The 16,567-nt window shown below is 47.0% G+C and overlaps 1 protein-coding gene across 8 annotated transcripts in view; it reads right to left on the bottom strand.

The window, feature by feature from the left end:
- Window positions 1-16,567, bottom strand: part of MSI2 (musashi RNA binding protein 2) — a 433,947-nt gene that overhangs the window by 2,030 nt on the left and 415,350 nt on the right. For 4 of the 8 annotated variants that reach the window (XR_005201910.1, XR_005201911.1, XM_017538839.2 and 1 more), the window contains 3 exons: window positions 7,763-7,917; window positions 5,873-5,945; window positions 1-3,096 (listed from right to left, as the gene is read on the bottom strand). The exon at window positions 1-3,096 is cut by the window's left edge. Coding sequence is in view for 6 of the 8 variants with exons in the window: in XM_017538839.2 (XP_017394328.1) it covers window positions 5,904-5,945; window positions 7,763-7,917 (197 nt within the window). In the remaining 2 variants the exon portion in view is untranslated. Of the gene's footprint in view, window positions 3,097-5,872; window positions 5,946-7,762; window positions 7,972-16,567 lie in introns of all 8 variants that reach the window. The other 4 variants (XM_017538835.2, XM_017538837.2, XM_037742126.1 and 1 more) reach the window with 3 other exon arrangements.

The following is a 16,567-nucleotide window of genomic DNA, read 5'->3' as shown; positions in this document are numbered from 1 at the left end:
AAATGGACTTCTAGATGGATGGGGGGACTAACGTGAACCTTAACCTAGGTAGCCACATTAAAACATATCGGATTTCCACAAGATTTGTGCTATGGGCTACTGGGTCTCTTCAAAAGGTATATAAACATCTAAAACATATTCACACAGATTATCAATTTCTTCTGAGCATTCTTAAAAAAATATTTTTTCTCTTAGTAAAATCATTTTAATATACCATGCCTCCCTCTTTTAAAAAATAAATTAAAAAAATCCAGTTTTGCATATCTAGCATTAGCATTTAAGGTAGTATGGCACCCCTTCACAGTGGGGGGGGGATCTACAAAACGCCGTAGAGTCCGCCGGCATTTTAACATGGTGAGAAGACCGTGGGTTAGTTGAAACCACATCAGATCAGCTAAAACAAAATTAAACTTGAAATTGAAAGAAAAACAATTAAAGGAAAAAACTGCCCCAAAATTATTAGGATTTCTTGTTTTTCATAAATAAGAGAAAGTTCTATCCTTACTGGTCCTAAATCTGAATAACTATGTCTAATTTTTTTAAACCTTAATTATGTTATATCTATCAATATGTACTAGAAGAAAGAGGAGAAAAAAAGTCGCTACACTAGTACCAGGACAGCACGCTTACAAGATAGCCATTTTATACATTATTAACATACAATGATCAACAAAGAGTCTTCTATGAGGTGATGGGGGATGCAGAGAAAAGGAAGGGAAGTACAGTACATCACCAACATGGACAAAATAGGAATCAAATTCCCTAGTCTAAACACTGAATTTCTGGGAATTTACTATTTTTTCTTTTTTTTTTTTTTAACTTTTAAATAAAACTTCTGTTTTGTTGTTTTACGACTTGAACAAGTTTTGATATTTTAAAAGCGCTCAGCATTTTACTTAATCTGGTTGTTTGGGGGAAAAGAAAAGAAACAAAGAAAAAACAACAACAAAAAAAACCTCACCAAACAACCTAACATTTTATTAGAAAAACAAAGAACATGATTATTTTTTTAATTAAAAAAAATGTTGTTGCTGTTTCATCAGAATTGAAAAAGGCTTTTTTTCTTTCTTTCTGAGTTAGCATTTTGAAGTCTATAGTTTGAAGATGCTTTTGCCCTACCATGTCTGTGAATGTCTACATTAGTCTACTTTGTTAGTAAAATTTATAAAAATAGGAGTGCAGCAGCTCTTTATAATAAATGTCGCATTCAGTGTCTCATACTGGCTGTGCCTTAAGTACCAAATTTATAAACGTAACAATTTAAAAAATATTAATAAAACGTCAAGATCACATTTTAAAAAAGAAAAATATATATCCACACTACAATATGTTTTAATGCCATCTATTGAGTTGTACTTCTATAGTTGCTGTTGCCGACCTATTACCAATATTTAAAAAAAAAGTTAAATTAAAAAATATCCTTCATCATAAGTATCTTTCCCCAACTGAGGACCATATATTATAACAGCCAAATGTTAAACATGTGCAAAGAGGAAACTGTCAGTTTTTCCCACCAGTCACAGTGCAGTGATGTTTATACTTTTTATTTTTAAAATTCTGTTTACATCTACAATAAATTAAAAAAAAATTCTTCCATAGCCTCTCTGGTGATACTTGCAGCACTGAGGTATTAAAAAAAATATATAAACCAAAAGGTTGCCTTCCTAATTTGTAAATAGAAAGTGAATGGAGAAAGGTTATATTAATGCAGGCTTATCCACTCCTGGCCCATAGGCCCCCAGATCTGGGAGCGGGGTGGGGGGCAGGGGGAGAAGAGAGGCAAAGTGTCCTAGGGACCTTTGGAGGTGCTGAAATGATTGGACAATAGAAAATGATCAAATATTTAAAAATTAAGACTGAAAAAGAATGTCCCCCCCACCCCACCCCCACCCAAGCCAAACAGGTGTGCTTTGAAACTTTAAATATGTTAAATATTAAAATTGTAGCTTTGTTTTTAAAAAACGTCTTGGGAAAAGCAGTTTTTCATATTTTAAATAAAAATCTAACTAGACGGTAACATTTGAAGCTGTGCACAGACGAGAGGTTAATAGGCTGGTATGACACTAATACAGTTCTTAGGTCTATCACACAGACAAAGGAGCTAAACAGTGCTCTAACTTGTCCTGGGGTGGTCCTGGCAGCTGGGCGTTCTTCATCTCAGTAACTGACTTGGCCAACATTCCCTTCCCGCCTCCTTCCACAGAGCATCAAACTGCCTGGGACCAACTCCCTCACAAAAATATTTTTGATTCTCTCTTTCTTAATAGTTTCTATGTAGTTAATGGAATTGTATTTACAACATTTCTTTTTTAGAATTCACAATTTCAAAAAACCTTATAATATCACCTCTTTCAACAGAAAAAAAGCACTTATAGAAAAGGAGGACACTTGAAACACTGTCGTCCTTACCTTATTGCCGAAAATAGATATACTCAGATTAACAAAGAGACATCACAAAAAGAACTGCTAGAGAGTCTGTTAATTAGCTCACTACATGTCACTTCTTCTACAACGCAAAATAGAAAACTCATGCCCACCTCCCGCCCCGCACTTTACAACTTTGCTTCAGTGTGTGCTAAAGTTCCACCTGAAAATTCATAGTCTCAGAATTGGTACCAAAATATGGAGAGTAATATTACCATCTCAGCATCCTTTAAAAGTGAGAACAGAACCAAAACAAGCAAAATAAATTTTTTAAGAAAAAAAATAACTCCTTAATATAACAATTATACTATGGTTAGCTTTGAACTAGATATTAAAGCTATGTGACTACTGGACTAAGTCAAAATCACTACCAAATGTGATTCAAAGAGATTTAAAAGGAGAATGGGAAGAGAGGAAGGGAGAGGGAGACCACCAAGAAAAACAAAACAAAACAAAACCAAAATCATGGGTTATATACACATTTAAAAGCTGTTGGCTTATATCACAGCAGATTCATGAGATGATGAGATGTAGTCAACCCTCGATCCGAAGTGAACCATCTCTGGTTGGGATGGGGAGTGAGGCTGGTGGGGGTCCAGGTCTGCGGACATCACCTAAACAAAGGGCCACTCAGAAACTTCGCCCAGTCTTGCCTGGACATCCAGGTATGCTCTGCAGGGCGGGGAAGGCCAGGATGTCCAGAAGAGAACAGAAAGTGGAGGGGAGGGGGAAGGAGAAAGAAGTGTCAGACAAGCATGTGATTTACTCCACTGCTTCAACTAGAGTTTCAAAGATGGACTTAATTGGACTACTGGATACGTGTGAAAACAGCCTGGCTAGAAGCTTGCTGAGATCACAGCTTGGGAAACCTGACATGTAAACCATGCCTGACACAGGGGAGAGGACAAGGCTTCAACTCATCTTGCTGATTGGATGCAGTACCATAGGATTCTGGAGGTTAATGGTGGGACATGTGGTCACAAAGATTGCAGCCAGACGGGCAAACTGCACATTGACCAGAGATACCTTTTTTCTGTTTCATCTTCTGTTTTCAAAGCTAAATGTTAAAAAAAAAAACAAACCCAGGCCGGGCGCGGTGGCTCACGCCTGTAATCCCAGCACTTTGGGAGGCCGAGGCGGGTGGATCACGAGGTCAAGAGATCGAGACCATCCTGGTCAACATGGTGAAACCCTGTCTCTACTAAAAATACAAAAAATCAGCTGGGCATGGTGGCGCATGCCTGTAATCCCAGCTACTCAGGAGGCTGAGGCAGGAGAATTGCCTGAACCCAGGAGGCGGAGGTTGCGGGGAGCCGAGATCACGTCATTGCACTCCAGCCTGGGCAATAAGAGCAAAACACCGTCTCAAAAAAAAAAAAAAAAAAACAAACCCACAAACTTTTGCCTTTATTAGATACCCATCAATAACTATTAAATGCAAACTTACACTAAAAGATCATATAAAAACTCAAGGTGAAGACACTTAAAACATTACAACAAATAACCAGCTCTGGTTACAGGAAACAAAACGGCCCAGGATTCAGAGATTTGTTCACTGAGTCTCCCTGAATTGATGGGGGGCGGAGCAGAGGCCTGGGCTCCTCTTTTGTGGATGGCGCTGAATGTCAGAGGGTCACCTGTGTTGGGGACAATGGGTGTGTTTGACCAGTCCTTCCTAACTGCTGCGGTGCAGCCATGTGACTCTATTAGCTCACTTAATCCATTTTGGAAGAGGGTGAGCTGCTATCATACACTTGGCTACTTCGTCCTCTGGAAATTGAGTCCTGGACTTAGATGAGGAAGGATGGGCTGGTAGAAGCCTCCCCCATCCCATTCCACCCTGCCCCACCCCTATAGAAAGGCTTTAGTGGCCTTGGGAGTGCATGGAGCTGTGGGCAAGAAGCCCTACCCAATTCCTTCTCTTCCAGGGGAGGTAGGGAGGAGCACCAGCAGCCCCAGTGTCTGGCCTTTCAAGGGTCTGCTGTGCCTGGTAGTTGTTTAATCCCCTCTTCACCTGACTCCACAAAGGGCTGGAGCCATCTTCAGTCTCCAGAATTCTTGGTTATATCAGCTGTCCCTGCTCTCAGAGAAACTTGACTTCCTCTGGGCCCCCAAACCCAGCTTAATTAGTAGCGAGTAGCTCTCCTTCAAACTGTTAGTGGCCTCTGGCTCTGGCCAGCAATGGCTGGGTCAGTGCTCAAGGGGAAGTGGAGGCGAGGGGCGGGAGAATTCACACACATGGTTTATTTGGTTAACAGAGGCAGTTGCATTAGTTGAGGTGATCCCTTAGCAGCAACATTAGAGAAATCCAAGAGATTCATGGAGCTCAACTCAACTCAGTTCTCCAACTGGTCCAACTCAGGAGCCAGGAGCAATCCCTCTCTACGAGAGGGGCATCCAATTAAGCGTAAGCCCAAAGTGGCCAGTTCATGTCCAGCCTGGCTTCTCCTGCATGCCAACTCTAAGAGTGAAAGGCTCTCATGCCCCAGTGGGATTTCTGAGTGGGATCCATTTCCTGGCCTCAGTTGTCACCCTTGCTTTAACAGAGACAGATCCATGTTCCAACCTCACAAACTAATGTGCTGACACAGTACACATCTAGTGCTTTCGCAAGGCAAGCCCTCTCCCTTGCTGGTGTTCTTTCCAAGGACAGATACTCATTTCCAAAAAAGTGTGTGGCAAGGGGCTTCCTCACTGCCCCAACCTCCCTCTCCTCTGTTCCATCCCCTCCATATCCCCATCAAAGTGATTTTTAAAAGGTTTAATTAACTTAAGCTCAGTTTAAAAGGTTAGGAAACTGGCAGGGATCCAAATCCACGTTACACAGGTGATGTTGTTAATTTAATTTGCTTTTCGGGCGGTAATCTGGATAATTACTCAGTAGTTACTGGCAAAAATGTTTTCTTTTCACTAAAAGATGGAGTCTGGCTGTTTGACTGCATAAACCCCATTGGCTGGGCCCCAGCAAGCCCGGGGGAGCTGCAGGGGCCCAGCAACCCACAGGGTCAGCTCAAAGGACCTCCAGGAGTGGGTGGCCCCAGCCTCCATCGCTGCTTCCAGGCCTAGCAGAAGCCCAAGGCTTCCCTGCCTCCATCCCCCTGGGACGGGCTGCAGCACAAGATCTCCTTCCAGTTTCCCACACTCTTGATTGTATTTCAAGACAGAGAAAGATGAAGGGTGGGGAAGATACAGAAAAAGAATCTAAAGAACCAAATCAAGGAAAAAAGAGAGTCAAAAAGATGGGGGTCATGATGAAAAGCTGGAGGAAGGGATGAGAGATTAAAAGACTGGATTTGTTTTTGCCCCCGCCCTCCTGAAAAGGGATCCAGAAAGAGGAGAGAGAGATGTGGATGTGATGAGACAGGGCACGCGCGTGCATGTATGACCCATGGACATACATGTACGGACACACCGGCAGGGCAGAGACACATGGCAGAGACGGTAATACCTCAGAGTGAGATGGCAACGAAAGCACCTGCTCAATGGTATCCATTTGTAAAGGCCGTTGCAATCAAAGGTCCCTAAAATTGCACAATTGTTAAGGTCATCAGTGCGCTATACATGGGAACAGATTGTCATATTCTGAGAAAGGAAATTATCTCTAGGACTAGTTCTGTGGTTGCCAGCATGAATATGTAATTCTGAGACACCGTGCCATGAGGGGCGAGGATGACATCCTCCCCAGCTCCAACCCCCTAGTCCCCACGCCCCCGCCCCTACCAAGCCTGTCTGCTTACCTAGGGGAACACCAAAAGCCAGATTCAGAGGTGTGGGTGGATGGTGGGAAAAAAATCCATTTGGGGTGGATTTGTGCCCCAAATGATGGGCACGGTTGCCCTGAACCCCAGAGTGCAAAGATAAGTCTCTGTCCGCAGTCCCAGTGGCTCTAGCTGGGGAGAAGAAATCCCAGTGCAGACAAACTGGGATGCTTTCTGGTTATTTCAGAAAAACATCACAGGCCAAAGGTCAAAAGACCCTGGTTTTCAAGAACACATCAAGTCTGTGTTTCTGGATGCTGAATATGGAAATGAGTTGTGCTCTAAGTGGTGATAGATGGTCTCCTAAATTGAGCGGCTGTCAGGTGAATAATAATATTCTGGATTTGGTACCACAGTTGATCAGAGGGGATTGGATTCATCAAACTACTGATGTAAGTGATACTGGCTTGGAGTGGAACTGAACAAGGACCCAGACGGCACAGGTCAGGGCCGGCAGGTGTGTGTGTGTGTGTGTGTGTGTGTGTGTGTGTGTGTGTGTGTGTATCTGTGGCTCCCAATGCCAGGGGGCATGAATGAAGCCACTTTGGTGCCCTGGACTGTCTGCATGTGATTTGTTCTCCGCAGCGTGGCGCTGAAGGCAGGGCTTGCCAACTGTTGCCCAGAAACAGAGTGTGTGGCCTGGGACTGCAGATGAACCCATCTTAGCTCAAAACCAAGCTGCCTCCAAAATGCTGAGGTTGGCTAGGGCACAGGTTGGCCAATTTTCTGTTTCCAAAATGGAAGGGACAGCGAGCAAGTGGGCTCAGGCACATTCATGCTCACACACACCGGGAGGGAGAAGAACAATACAATCTGAAAACAGCATGCAAATCTGTTAAGCAAATTTCCATTGCCTGGATTAGTCAGATTATAGAACCACAGAGCATTACAAATATCAAATGCATCTGGCCTTCAAGGGGTGGGTGCTGCAGCTAAAGAATGCAAATGGGAACTTACTTGGAACCTGGAAACTGTAAGAAACATTAGCAAAGGAAACTGCCTGGGAGAGGGCTTGGACCCCCACACCACCTCCCAGGCTTCAGCACTGCCACTGGACCTTCGACCAGGGGCTCTACCAACTAAGGCTGCTACTCTGTGGGGGAGCTGGGACATTTCCCAGCTCTCAGGTCCCAGCCCACATGACAGTGTCCAGAAAAGGGGGATCAAGGAAGGTGGCCGCTACTGAGGCCCTATTACGTGCCAGCATGTGACGTTATGTTGAATAATCCTCCCATGATCTTTTGAGGAAAGAATACTGCTTCTGGGTTTGCAGCCAGGGAAAGGAGATTCAGATGGGTTATCGAAGTAGCTCAAGGCTGAACAGTGTGAAGGTGACGGAGTGGTGATCTGAACCCAACCTGCCCTCGCTCCTTCTGCTCCATCACATAGCCACACGAGAGGCACTCGGGACATGTCTAAGATGACGGAGGCTTCAGCCCTCGGGAGCTTGGTGTAATGCTGATGGGGACCCTCTGTCCTCTCCTCCGCCCCCCATTCTGGGCTTTCCTGGAACACCCACAGGCCACGGGGAGCTGGTCAGGAAGGAGGAGGCAGGAGGGCAGGGGAAGGCAGGTACTTACAGCTATGCCGTGGCCAAAGCCCGAGCCCGGCTGTGGGCTGGCCGCACTTATGTAATTCCCCACTCCGGAGTCCTGGCTGGCAGGGCCGTAGAGATCGGCGACAGGTCCTGGGCTGTTGGCCCCCGGGAAGCCTCCGGGCCGCGCCGGGTTGGAGCCTGCCGGGGAAGCGGGCGCGCCAAAATTCGGTTGAGCACTGTAGCTATTCAGGACTGGTGTGCAGAGAATAGAGCTGGGTATGAGGCCAGAAGCCAGGCATGCACCGGTCATTACAAGCCAAACACTTCAGAAAAACAGCTGAGGCCCAACTTCTAACACTCAACCAAGGCCATGCGAAAACATCAGCAGGGACTCAAGAATACTCAGCCCAGGCTACTACTAAGAAGCTTGGAGCTCCAAAAATAGAGAGAATAAAAAAACGATCATTCAACACACTACGGCAACCAACCGGAGGTGCTTCACTGCCCACCAAATTATCACAATAGAAATAGAGATATATATGGAAGAGAGAGAGAGAAAGAGAAAGTTTTTTTTTTTTTTTCACATCTGAATTGATGCTCATGCAGTCTTCTAGATCTGGGCACGTTGAGACAGCATTCACATCCCATGCAAACTACAAAGGAACTAGGTTTAGACTACACATTGTGTTAATATTGATATTATAACGTGACAGGAAGCAAAGCAATTTGTGTCCAGGAAAAAAAAATCTTTGCAGAGGGGATTTTTGATCTTTTTTTTGTGTGTGTGTTTCACTTTTGCTTTTTTGTTTTTGGATCCATTAAATGACAATTTTGTTTTGTTTTTTAAAAAAAGACAAAAAAGATCTCCATTCTCCATCCCACCCCCACCACTCCCCCCTCCCCACTGGCTACTCCCTCCCTTCCCGCCCCTCCCATCCATATCCCTGCATGAAAGTCATCGATACTGAACGTGGTCGGAGGATGGGATATGTCATGGAGAGTTTGGGCATCTTGACATAACAGTAATGATGGCGGCAGAGGGTTTCCTTTTGGGGTGGAGAGAAGGGGATGGAGGGAGGGATGGGTGGGAATGGTAAACCTGGAGGCTGGGGCCAGAGCTGGGGTGGAAGCCAATGGTTCTATAGGACACCCACACACTCACCTCCTGCAGGAGAAGGAAAGGGGGGACTTAAACTTTTTTTCCTTTTGTTTAAAAAAAAAGACAAAGAAGTATGAGTGTAAAACATACCGACTGAACCAATTCATAGCTAAACCATAGCTGACCAAAATGCCCGCTTTCCCTTAGTTACCCTGTAATACCAACTCCAGACTGGGAGCAGCAAGCTCAGGATATACCTTTGCTACAAAGAGAGGGGACTTGACACGCACAAATCCAGAGAGTGGTGGGGTTACAGATCAGGGGGCAGTGGAAAGTGACACTGCCTTGGCTCCCCCCGCACCAAGTCCCATCATTCTGACCCTAATGAGGGCCGCGGCCTGTCAACCAGGTTAACCAGGTTAATTTCGTCTGAGTTTTATTTCCCCTGAATAGTTTAAACTTTATTTTCTCTTCCAAAATGGAAAATATTTCTTTTTTTTATTGTGAAAGGAAGTTCTTATTGATTTTGAAGCCTCAAGGTGAGTCTGGGCTGGCTACTTTTGGGCTACAGCTAACACGTCTTAAAGAACAGACATTCTGAGTGTCACACTTTCACATCTTTGGCTCCTTGCAACAATCACTTCTCCCTTCTGCTTTCCTTGGCCTCTCCCCCTCTGTCCTGTGACCAGCTTCCTTCAATGGCAGAGGCAAAGAACATCCACGCAGGTGGGGTCACTCCTGACTTTGGCCCCTCCCTTGCCCTTGGTTTGAGGCCCTCAGTTCTGGTGGGCCTGGAAGAGCCAGAAGTGGATGAATTTTCACCTGCTTGTCACAGGGATGGGAAGAGACTGACAGGCACCCAAGGCAGACTGGCAGGAGATTGAGACAGAGATACAAAGAAACACAGGAGACCAAATCAAGCTGGGCCTGGCTCCTGACTCGGCAGAGAAAAGGAAACTGTTCCCTCTGGATGCCCTCGGGGCGGGAAGCCTGAAGGTGAGCCCCTTTGAAGCTGTAGCTGAGAAATGAATAAACTGGCCAATGGAAGAGCAGGTTAAAGAGAAAAAGAAAAAAACAAATTACAGAGGCTTAGAGCAAGTGAATGGCTGATTTGGGAATGCACTGGCAGACAAAAGAGACTGAGATTTTTGAATATGGAAGATTCAACTTGCAGATAACATTTGGCCCTCTCCCTCATGGAGCCAAATGCCAAGCTGAGATATTCAAAAGGTACCATTATCTTAGTCTAACACACTATTTTCTTCTGAGCTCAGGAAAACAGAAGCAGCTTGGACAGTGGACTCCTGGTTTTGTCCAGGCAGCTGAAATCCTCCTCTATACAAATGAACTGATTAGCCCGTTCCATCTGAGGGTAACAGGATGGGGTGAGCACAAGGAGGCGCAGTGGAAGATGGAAGGAAAGATTTCTTGGCTTCTTTCTTGTCTGGCCGGATGTGGACCCAGGAAGATGTTGGGCGGCCACCTAACTAGTGAGTGGGGAGAAGCAGGTTTAGGGTTAGGTTTCTTCCAGCAGGAAAGCCTCCTAGACACTAATCTCGCCAGCAGAGGCAGCTTCGGAGACAGGATGTAGTGTGCCCACGGAAGGGTGCTGTCCAGAAATGCCCCCTTCCGTAGGCTTAGAAGACAAGAGGGTGTTGGTAGTCTGCCTGTCCTTGGCAACCTCTCCCATTCCCGTGTGCAGGGAGGCCTGCGGCTTCTGAGTCGGCCTGAAGGGAATTTCACAATAAGCAGCTCATCTTAGGTCTACATCACCCCTCCTTGCTCAGTCATCCTCCATCAAACGACACTAAAATCACCGTGGAGAAGACACTGTATTAGAATGCAGCTTTCAAATCCCAAGTCCCGTTTTATTATGCACTTGCTCATCACAATGCCCCAGCCGCAGCTCAAAGTCACCTTGCAGATATCCCCCAGCTGGGGGTGAAAGACAGGGCTGCTGGGTCCCCGCTAGAGGGCGCATCCGGCAGGCAATAAGCACCCAGTTCTGGGCTGGTACCCTTTCTCTAGCTAGGCTTCTGGGCAGTGGAACCTGCACCCTTGAGGGCTGGGCGCATGGAAGAGAGGAGCCTCTATTTTCCACCGTCAACACTTCTGTCTGTCTCCGTGAGCAGAAGACCCAGGCTCCAGAAAGCATGTTAAAGTCCCGGAACAAGCCATCTGGAAACCCATGCATCTTTGAGAAGCCTCATAAAAAGCAACAGCTCTCGCTGCTTAGGAGAGAACGGGGACTGCCACTTGGCACATAAACTTGTCAGGAGCTGTTCCTGCCGTCTGACAGTGGGAAGGCATTAGGGACAAAGCAATTTCCTTCTTTCGCAAAGTCAGCGTAACTCCACATACTGAACGCTGGCTGGCTACACAGGAAAGGGGGTCATTTGAGAACCGCGTTTCCCTCTGAGAGGTGGGGAGCAGGGGTGGGGGTGGGGGAAGGTATGAAGCCAAATCTCTGACCTGAGGGGGCTTTCTGTAAAAGTCATTCTCCAGTCTATTCTCAATGATCTTTCTAAGCGAAGGGTGTCTTTCCCGAGGCATGGAGACTTATTTTGAGGGGCCAGAATTGGTCCTATATACTAGGATCAGCTTGGGAAGAGGGAATGGGCTGTGGCTCTTGGTGATCAAGGGCACCTTGTCTACTGCTCAGCTAGGGGGTGTGTGGGGGATGTGGGGAGGGAGTACAATTTGCTGAATAAATAAACAGTGCTGAGGTTTATAAATTGGATATTATGACTCCCGTCCCAGAAGAGGACATCTTGCAAACATCTTGGCATTTTTGTTGCAGGAGCTACGAGCATTAAGTGGCTTGGGATGAGCCCTGCTCTAGGGTGGCAGTCTGGGGCCTCATTGTGGTGATCAGGTTCAATTCATTAGCAGTGTCCATTGCAGCAGCTTAATTCTAGGCAGGTTTCTCTCTGCTCCTCATCCCTACTCCCCAGTATCCTCTGGGCTTTCCCTGTCAAGGTGGCACCCGCAGAGAGGCAGCAATGATGTCGAGAAAGGGAGCACTGGACTCGGAGGCAGAAGACCTGACTGTGACCCCAGCTCTGCTCTTACAGTCAGGCGCCTTGGGCTATGCAGCTCACAAGCCCAAGTCCTCATCTGCAGCAAGTGAGTGATGCTTTCCTTATTCAATCTGACTCATGGGGCTGCTTCAAGAATGAAAAAGAGAAAGTGCTCTGTAAGTTGTCAAGTTTAAAACAAATATACCCTATTTCTGAAATAGTTAGGCACGCAGCGCCCAACAAGGCAGGTACCACATGCAGATCTAGGAAAATCTGATACATGAAAATGCAATTCAATCGCCATATGAATCAGGAGGTGATTTACAAAAGGACCCAATTTATCCGTTTGGTGCATTTAATCATCTTGGGCCTGAAGAAAGGCCTCCTGGGAATGGGAGGCAGAACTGCAAGGACACAGGATCTCACCAGGGATGGCAAGAGGAGGTGCCCTTGAATGAAGGTTGGTGGTCTTTCACATTGAATAAAAGGAGAAACTTCCTGCCCATCAGTAAAACAGTCTGATGGCTGACCTGGAAAAGCCTGAGAATCTTATCCTGGAGATCTTAATAGAGATGGATGCTACAGGTAATTCCTCTCACCTGCAAGGGTTAGACTCTCACCTGCCAGGGTGGAACCCAAAGCTACTGGATACCTTTTCCTTTGGGTTCTAAAGCAAGACAGGTGAGATGCTTGCTGTTTGGCCAGTATGTGGCTCTGCCCAGCTGTGGTCAGAAGGGGCTGGGCTGAGAGTGGAATTAGGCATGGAGGGTGGGGAAGTGGTAGGAATCAGAACAGCCTCACTGTAGGTCTAGAAAAGGTATGGAAGTCTAGTCCAATAATTTCTGTGTTGTCCCTAAGTGATGTCACTGGACCCAACGCAAAAGGCTAGAGCCAGGACAATGAGGGGCACACCTCTAGTTCCTAGGCCTGAAAATTGGATTATTACCGATTCAGAGAAAGGAACTGTTTTCAAAATCCTTTCCAGATGAGCTCAGTTCACATATCTGGGACAAGCCAGGGGCCCACCAAGCTCCAGCCCCAGACCCAGCTCCTGGTTTGGTGGGTCTCCATTTCTGCAAGGACCAGGGCTGGCCCTCAAGACAGTTTCAGTCATCTGCTTTGTGAATTATCTGCTGCTGCCAGGTTTCATTTCCAGCAGGAGACTGAGGCGGCCCCGGCACATTTCAGGGAGAGAGACCCTTCCCTGCACAGCCAGTGTGTGTGGCTCAGGCGAGGCAAATGCAATGGAGGGCCCACCCTTGCCAAGCCCAATTCAGAAGGGATCTGGGCTGACTGGTATCATGGTCCTCATTCCCAACCCCCAGTCCTGACAGGATGGAGGACTGAAGGCAGGCGCGGTCATAAGCCTGTGTGATAGTCTATGAGGGCAGAGGCTCTGTTAATCCATCATACTGAATTTTAGGACTTCTGTTTTAGAGAAATTTAAAGAAACGTAATAAAGTTATCACACCCTCCAACACTCACCTCTACCTCCACCTTGTCTATGTCATGCTTGTATCTGCTTTGATTTAAAACTCCACAGTATAGGACTCTGTCTCCCCTGTTAGCAAGAAATTCCTCCAGGCAAGTGGGGAACTCTCAGGGCTCTCAGGGAACCCTATGTTCCCAATCAGAAATCATATTCTCCAAAGATCAAGAGTGGCCATCTGCCATTCCTCAGTGGACATTGGGTCCATAATGGCAGTTGGCTGTCAACAGTGAGGCCTTGCATGAGTCCCTCTGAACAGCCAGCCACTCCTTGCTAGAGGGCTCTGAGTTTTGGCAACTGGGCAGCCAAAGGCCTTCCTAGGGAACAGAACTGGGGACCCCATTCTGCAGTTTCCTTCATGTGTCCTCTGAAAGCAGTGCCCACTGTAAATTAATGCAGATGGTCAAATGGGAAAGGTCTGCATGAAAAGATAAAATCTATTTCTGATAATGGAAGGAGAACATTCGGTTATGAATTGACATGTCTCGAGCAGAGCAAGGTAGGATTACACTCCAGGAGTCTGCCCGGCCAGCTATGTCCCAGCAATCCTTGGCTCAAGCTTCCCTTCTAGAGCTTAGCCTAAAGGTAGGAGAGGCCGGTAGGGAAGACCAGCAGTGATGTCCAACCTGGGAAAATTGTGTGACATGCTAAATTAAAATCAAATCAGTTCAGGGACCCAGATGCAGGGGCAATCAATTTTATACACAATATATTTTTTAAAGCTCTGCTGAAATTCAGGCTCTTTCAGAAGGTAAGGGGGAAAATACTTTAAAACTGGGAGAGGATTAAGACAGCAATGTGATGGGATTTCTTTTTCACTGTCTGCATATACAAACAGATATATTACTGAGAGGTACAAACTCAGCCTGGTGTCAACATCATGTTAGTCTTGATGTATCTGGAGACGCCTGGCTCCTCTTATATGCTGCACGGGACACATGGTGAGTGTCTGTGCATGTACTGGGCTGACAGGGCAGCCAGCATCACACAGACACTCCAAATGTCAGTGACAATGGCGCCAGTCTTATGATAAGTTGTAGTTTCTGCTTGTTCTCAAAACTTAACCTGATTCAGACCACTGAGGTTGGTGCTGATTATGTCTGCTGGTTAATGCTGGCCTGTCTCAAGTAGGGAACTGATGGACATTAGCACTTAACACTTGTGAATTATTTTCTAGAAAAATCTTGGCTTCTGGTCAAGTCACACTCCCCCTAAAACCCTCAGGAGATAACATCATTATTAGGCAGTTCTAAAACCCTCATATAGCAAGTGAGTAGTAAAGCTGGGGTTGGGGGAAGCACCCTACCATTCAAAGCAGTGTAAGGAAAAAGTCCCAAACACCAGAAACGATCCATCTGAGAATGGCTTTGTGGCTAGGACCATGCATTTCTGTTGAGACAGAATCTCAACAGAAAACAGTGCCTTCTCTTTCCATCCTGATGCACTTTTTTTTTTTTTTTTTTTTGAGACAGGGAAGAGTCTTGCTTTGTTGCCCAGGCAGGAGTGCAGTGGTACAATCTCGATTCACTGCAACCTCTGCCTCCTGGGTTCAAGCAATTCTCCTGCCTCAGCCTTCTGAGTACCTGAGATTACAGCCGTGCACCACCAAACCTGGCTAATTTTCGTACTTTTAGTAGAGACAGGGTTTTACCATGTTGGCCAGGCTGGTCTCTAATGCCTGACCTCAGGTGATCTGCTGACCTCAGCCTCCCAAAGCGCTGGGATTACAGGCGTGGGCCACCATGCCGGCCCTCCTGGTATGTTTTATTATCAGCCCTGCTTTGAGTCTGTAAGTGTATCTCAACCTCTAAAAGGGCCAGGCCAGGGGGGTTCGGGGCGGGTGGGTTGGGAAGGTAGGTGAGGGAGGACGGTGGCTAGCGGCTGACAGCTGTCTGCTCATGGTGCAAATTCTGGGGATGGAGCTGCCTTGAATGGGCCATGGCCTTGTGGCCAAAGAAATCAGGCTTTTGTCATGAGGGCAAGGAAAGAACTTTCTGGAGCCGAGGTCGGTTCCTGTTTCTCTCAACCCCCAAAGGCCCGGAGGGACTGAGCTTGTTTGCAGATTTCCAGGAGGCAAGCGGGGAGGGGGCCCCTGGGAAGGGAAAGGCCACGAGGCAATCACTGGGACCCTGTGCTATGACACGATGTCACTCCTGCCTGGCACTGGCACAGGGTTTGTTCTGCTGGTATGAACTCTCTGCCAGGCTTCACCAGACCAGGCTTCAAGTCTCAAACGCAAGATAGTGCTCCTCATCCTTCTCCACTATAACAGATGCTTCAACAACACCTTACCCTGAGCCTCTAAAGGGCTTTGGAGGAGGAGGGGAAGCCAACCCGGGAGACACATGTTTATGGTTTGGCTGAAGCAGGCGGTGTCCTTAACACTAACATCCCGCTGCCTCTTCCTCAAATTATTTGGCTTCAGACTCCAGGCCCACACAAGTTAGAATTTGCAAGGAATAACAGACAAGGAGTCTCCCCAGAACCCGCGGCACCCATGCCATGCTGCACTAAGCCACCCGGCAGCTGTGCACGCAGCCCTGGGGAGGCGAGATGCCACCATCAGCACTTAGCTGAGTGAAGGCAGAGGGCTGGCCCCCGCTGGGTGATACTGGAGCCTTTGCTTCCTCATCCCACCCTCCCGGGCCTGAGACTCCAAAGGAAATAGACAGGGAGCTTGCTGGCCGGAGACAACTCCCTATTCTCTCTTGAACAGTGTGGTGGCTCCAAGTTTCTCCTAGTTCAGTCCTGAAAATGTCCCCTTGCTTTGCTTTGATCTGGTGACTGCCTCTGTCCTTGAGGCACATTCACCTCTCTTTTTTTCAAAAAAGAAAACAGTTTGGCTTTTTGCTGCATGCCCCGAACCATCCTCTCAAGTTGCTGGTCTGAGGTGTGCTCAGACACTAACTCCCAACCTGAAAGCCACCTCCCTGCCTGCCACCTGCCAGGGGCCTCAGAGCCTCCCTTGTGTCTTATAAGTGATTCCACTCACAGCAGGCCCAGTTTCTGCAGACAGACTACTGCTCAAAGAAAACACTATGAAATCCAAGGTTAGGAGCACAGACTTAGGAGGCAGACAAACGTGGTCTTCTCAATCATGATGAAAAGCCAGGTAAGAATGAGCTATAACTCTGCCCCTGTTAGGAAAGTGGGAAAGCCCGATACTAGCAGGGACAAAAGGGCCCGGAGGTGAGAACCAATGGGCAAGAAGCACAAAGTTCTAGAAGCTGTGGCTTCTGC

Source organism: Cebus imitator, unplaced genomic scaffold, assembly GCF_001604975.1.
Source record: "Cebus imitator isolate Cc_AM_T3 unplaced genomic scaffold, Cebus_imitator-1.0 Scaffold115, whole genome shotgun sequence".
NCBI lineage: Eukaryota > Metazoa > Chordata > Mammalia > Primates > Cebidae > Cebus > Cebus imitator.
The sequence above is the reverse complement of the archived record's forward strand: the minus strand, read 5'-3'. Positions and strand labels throughout refer to the sequence as shown.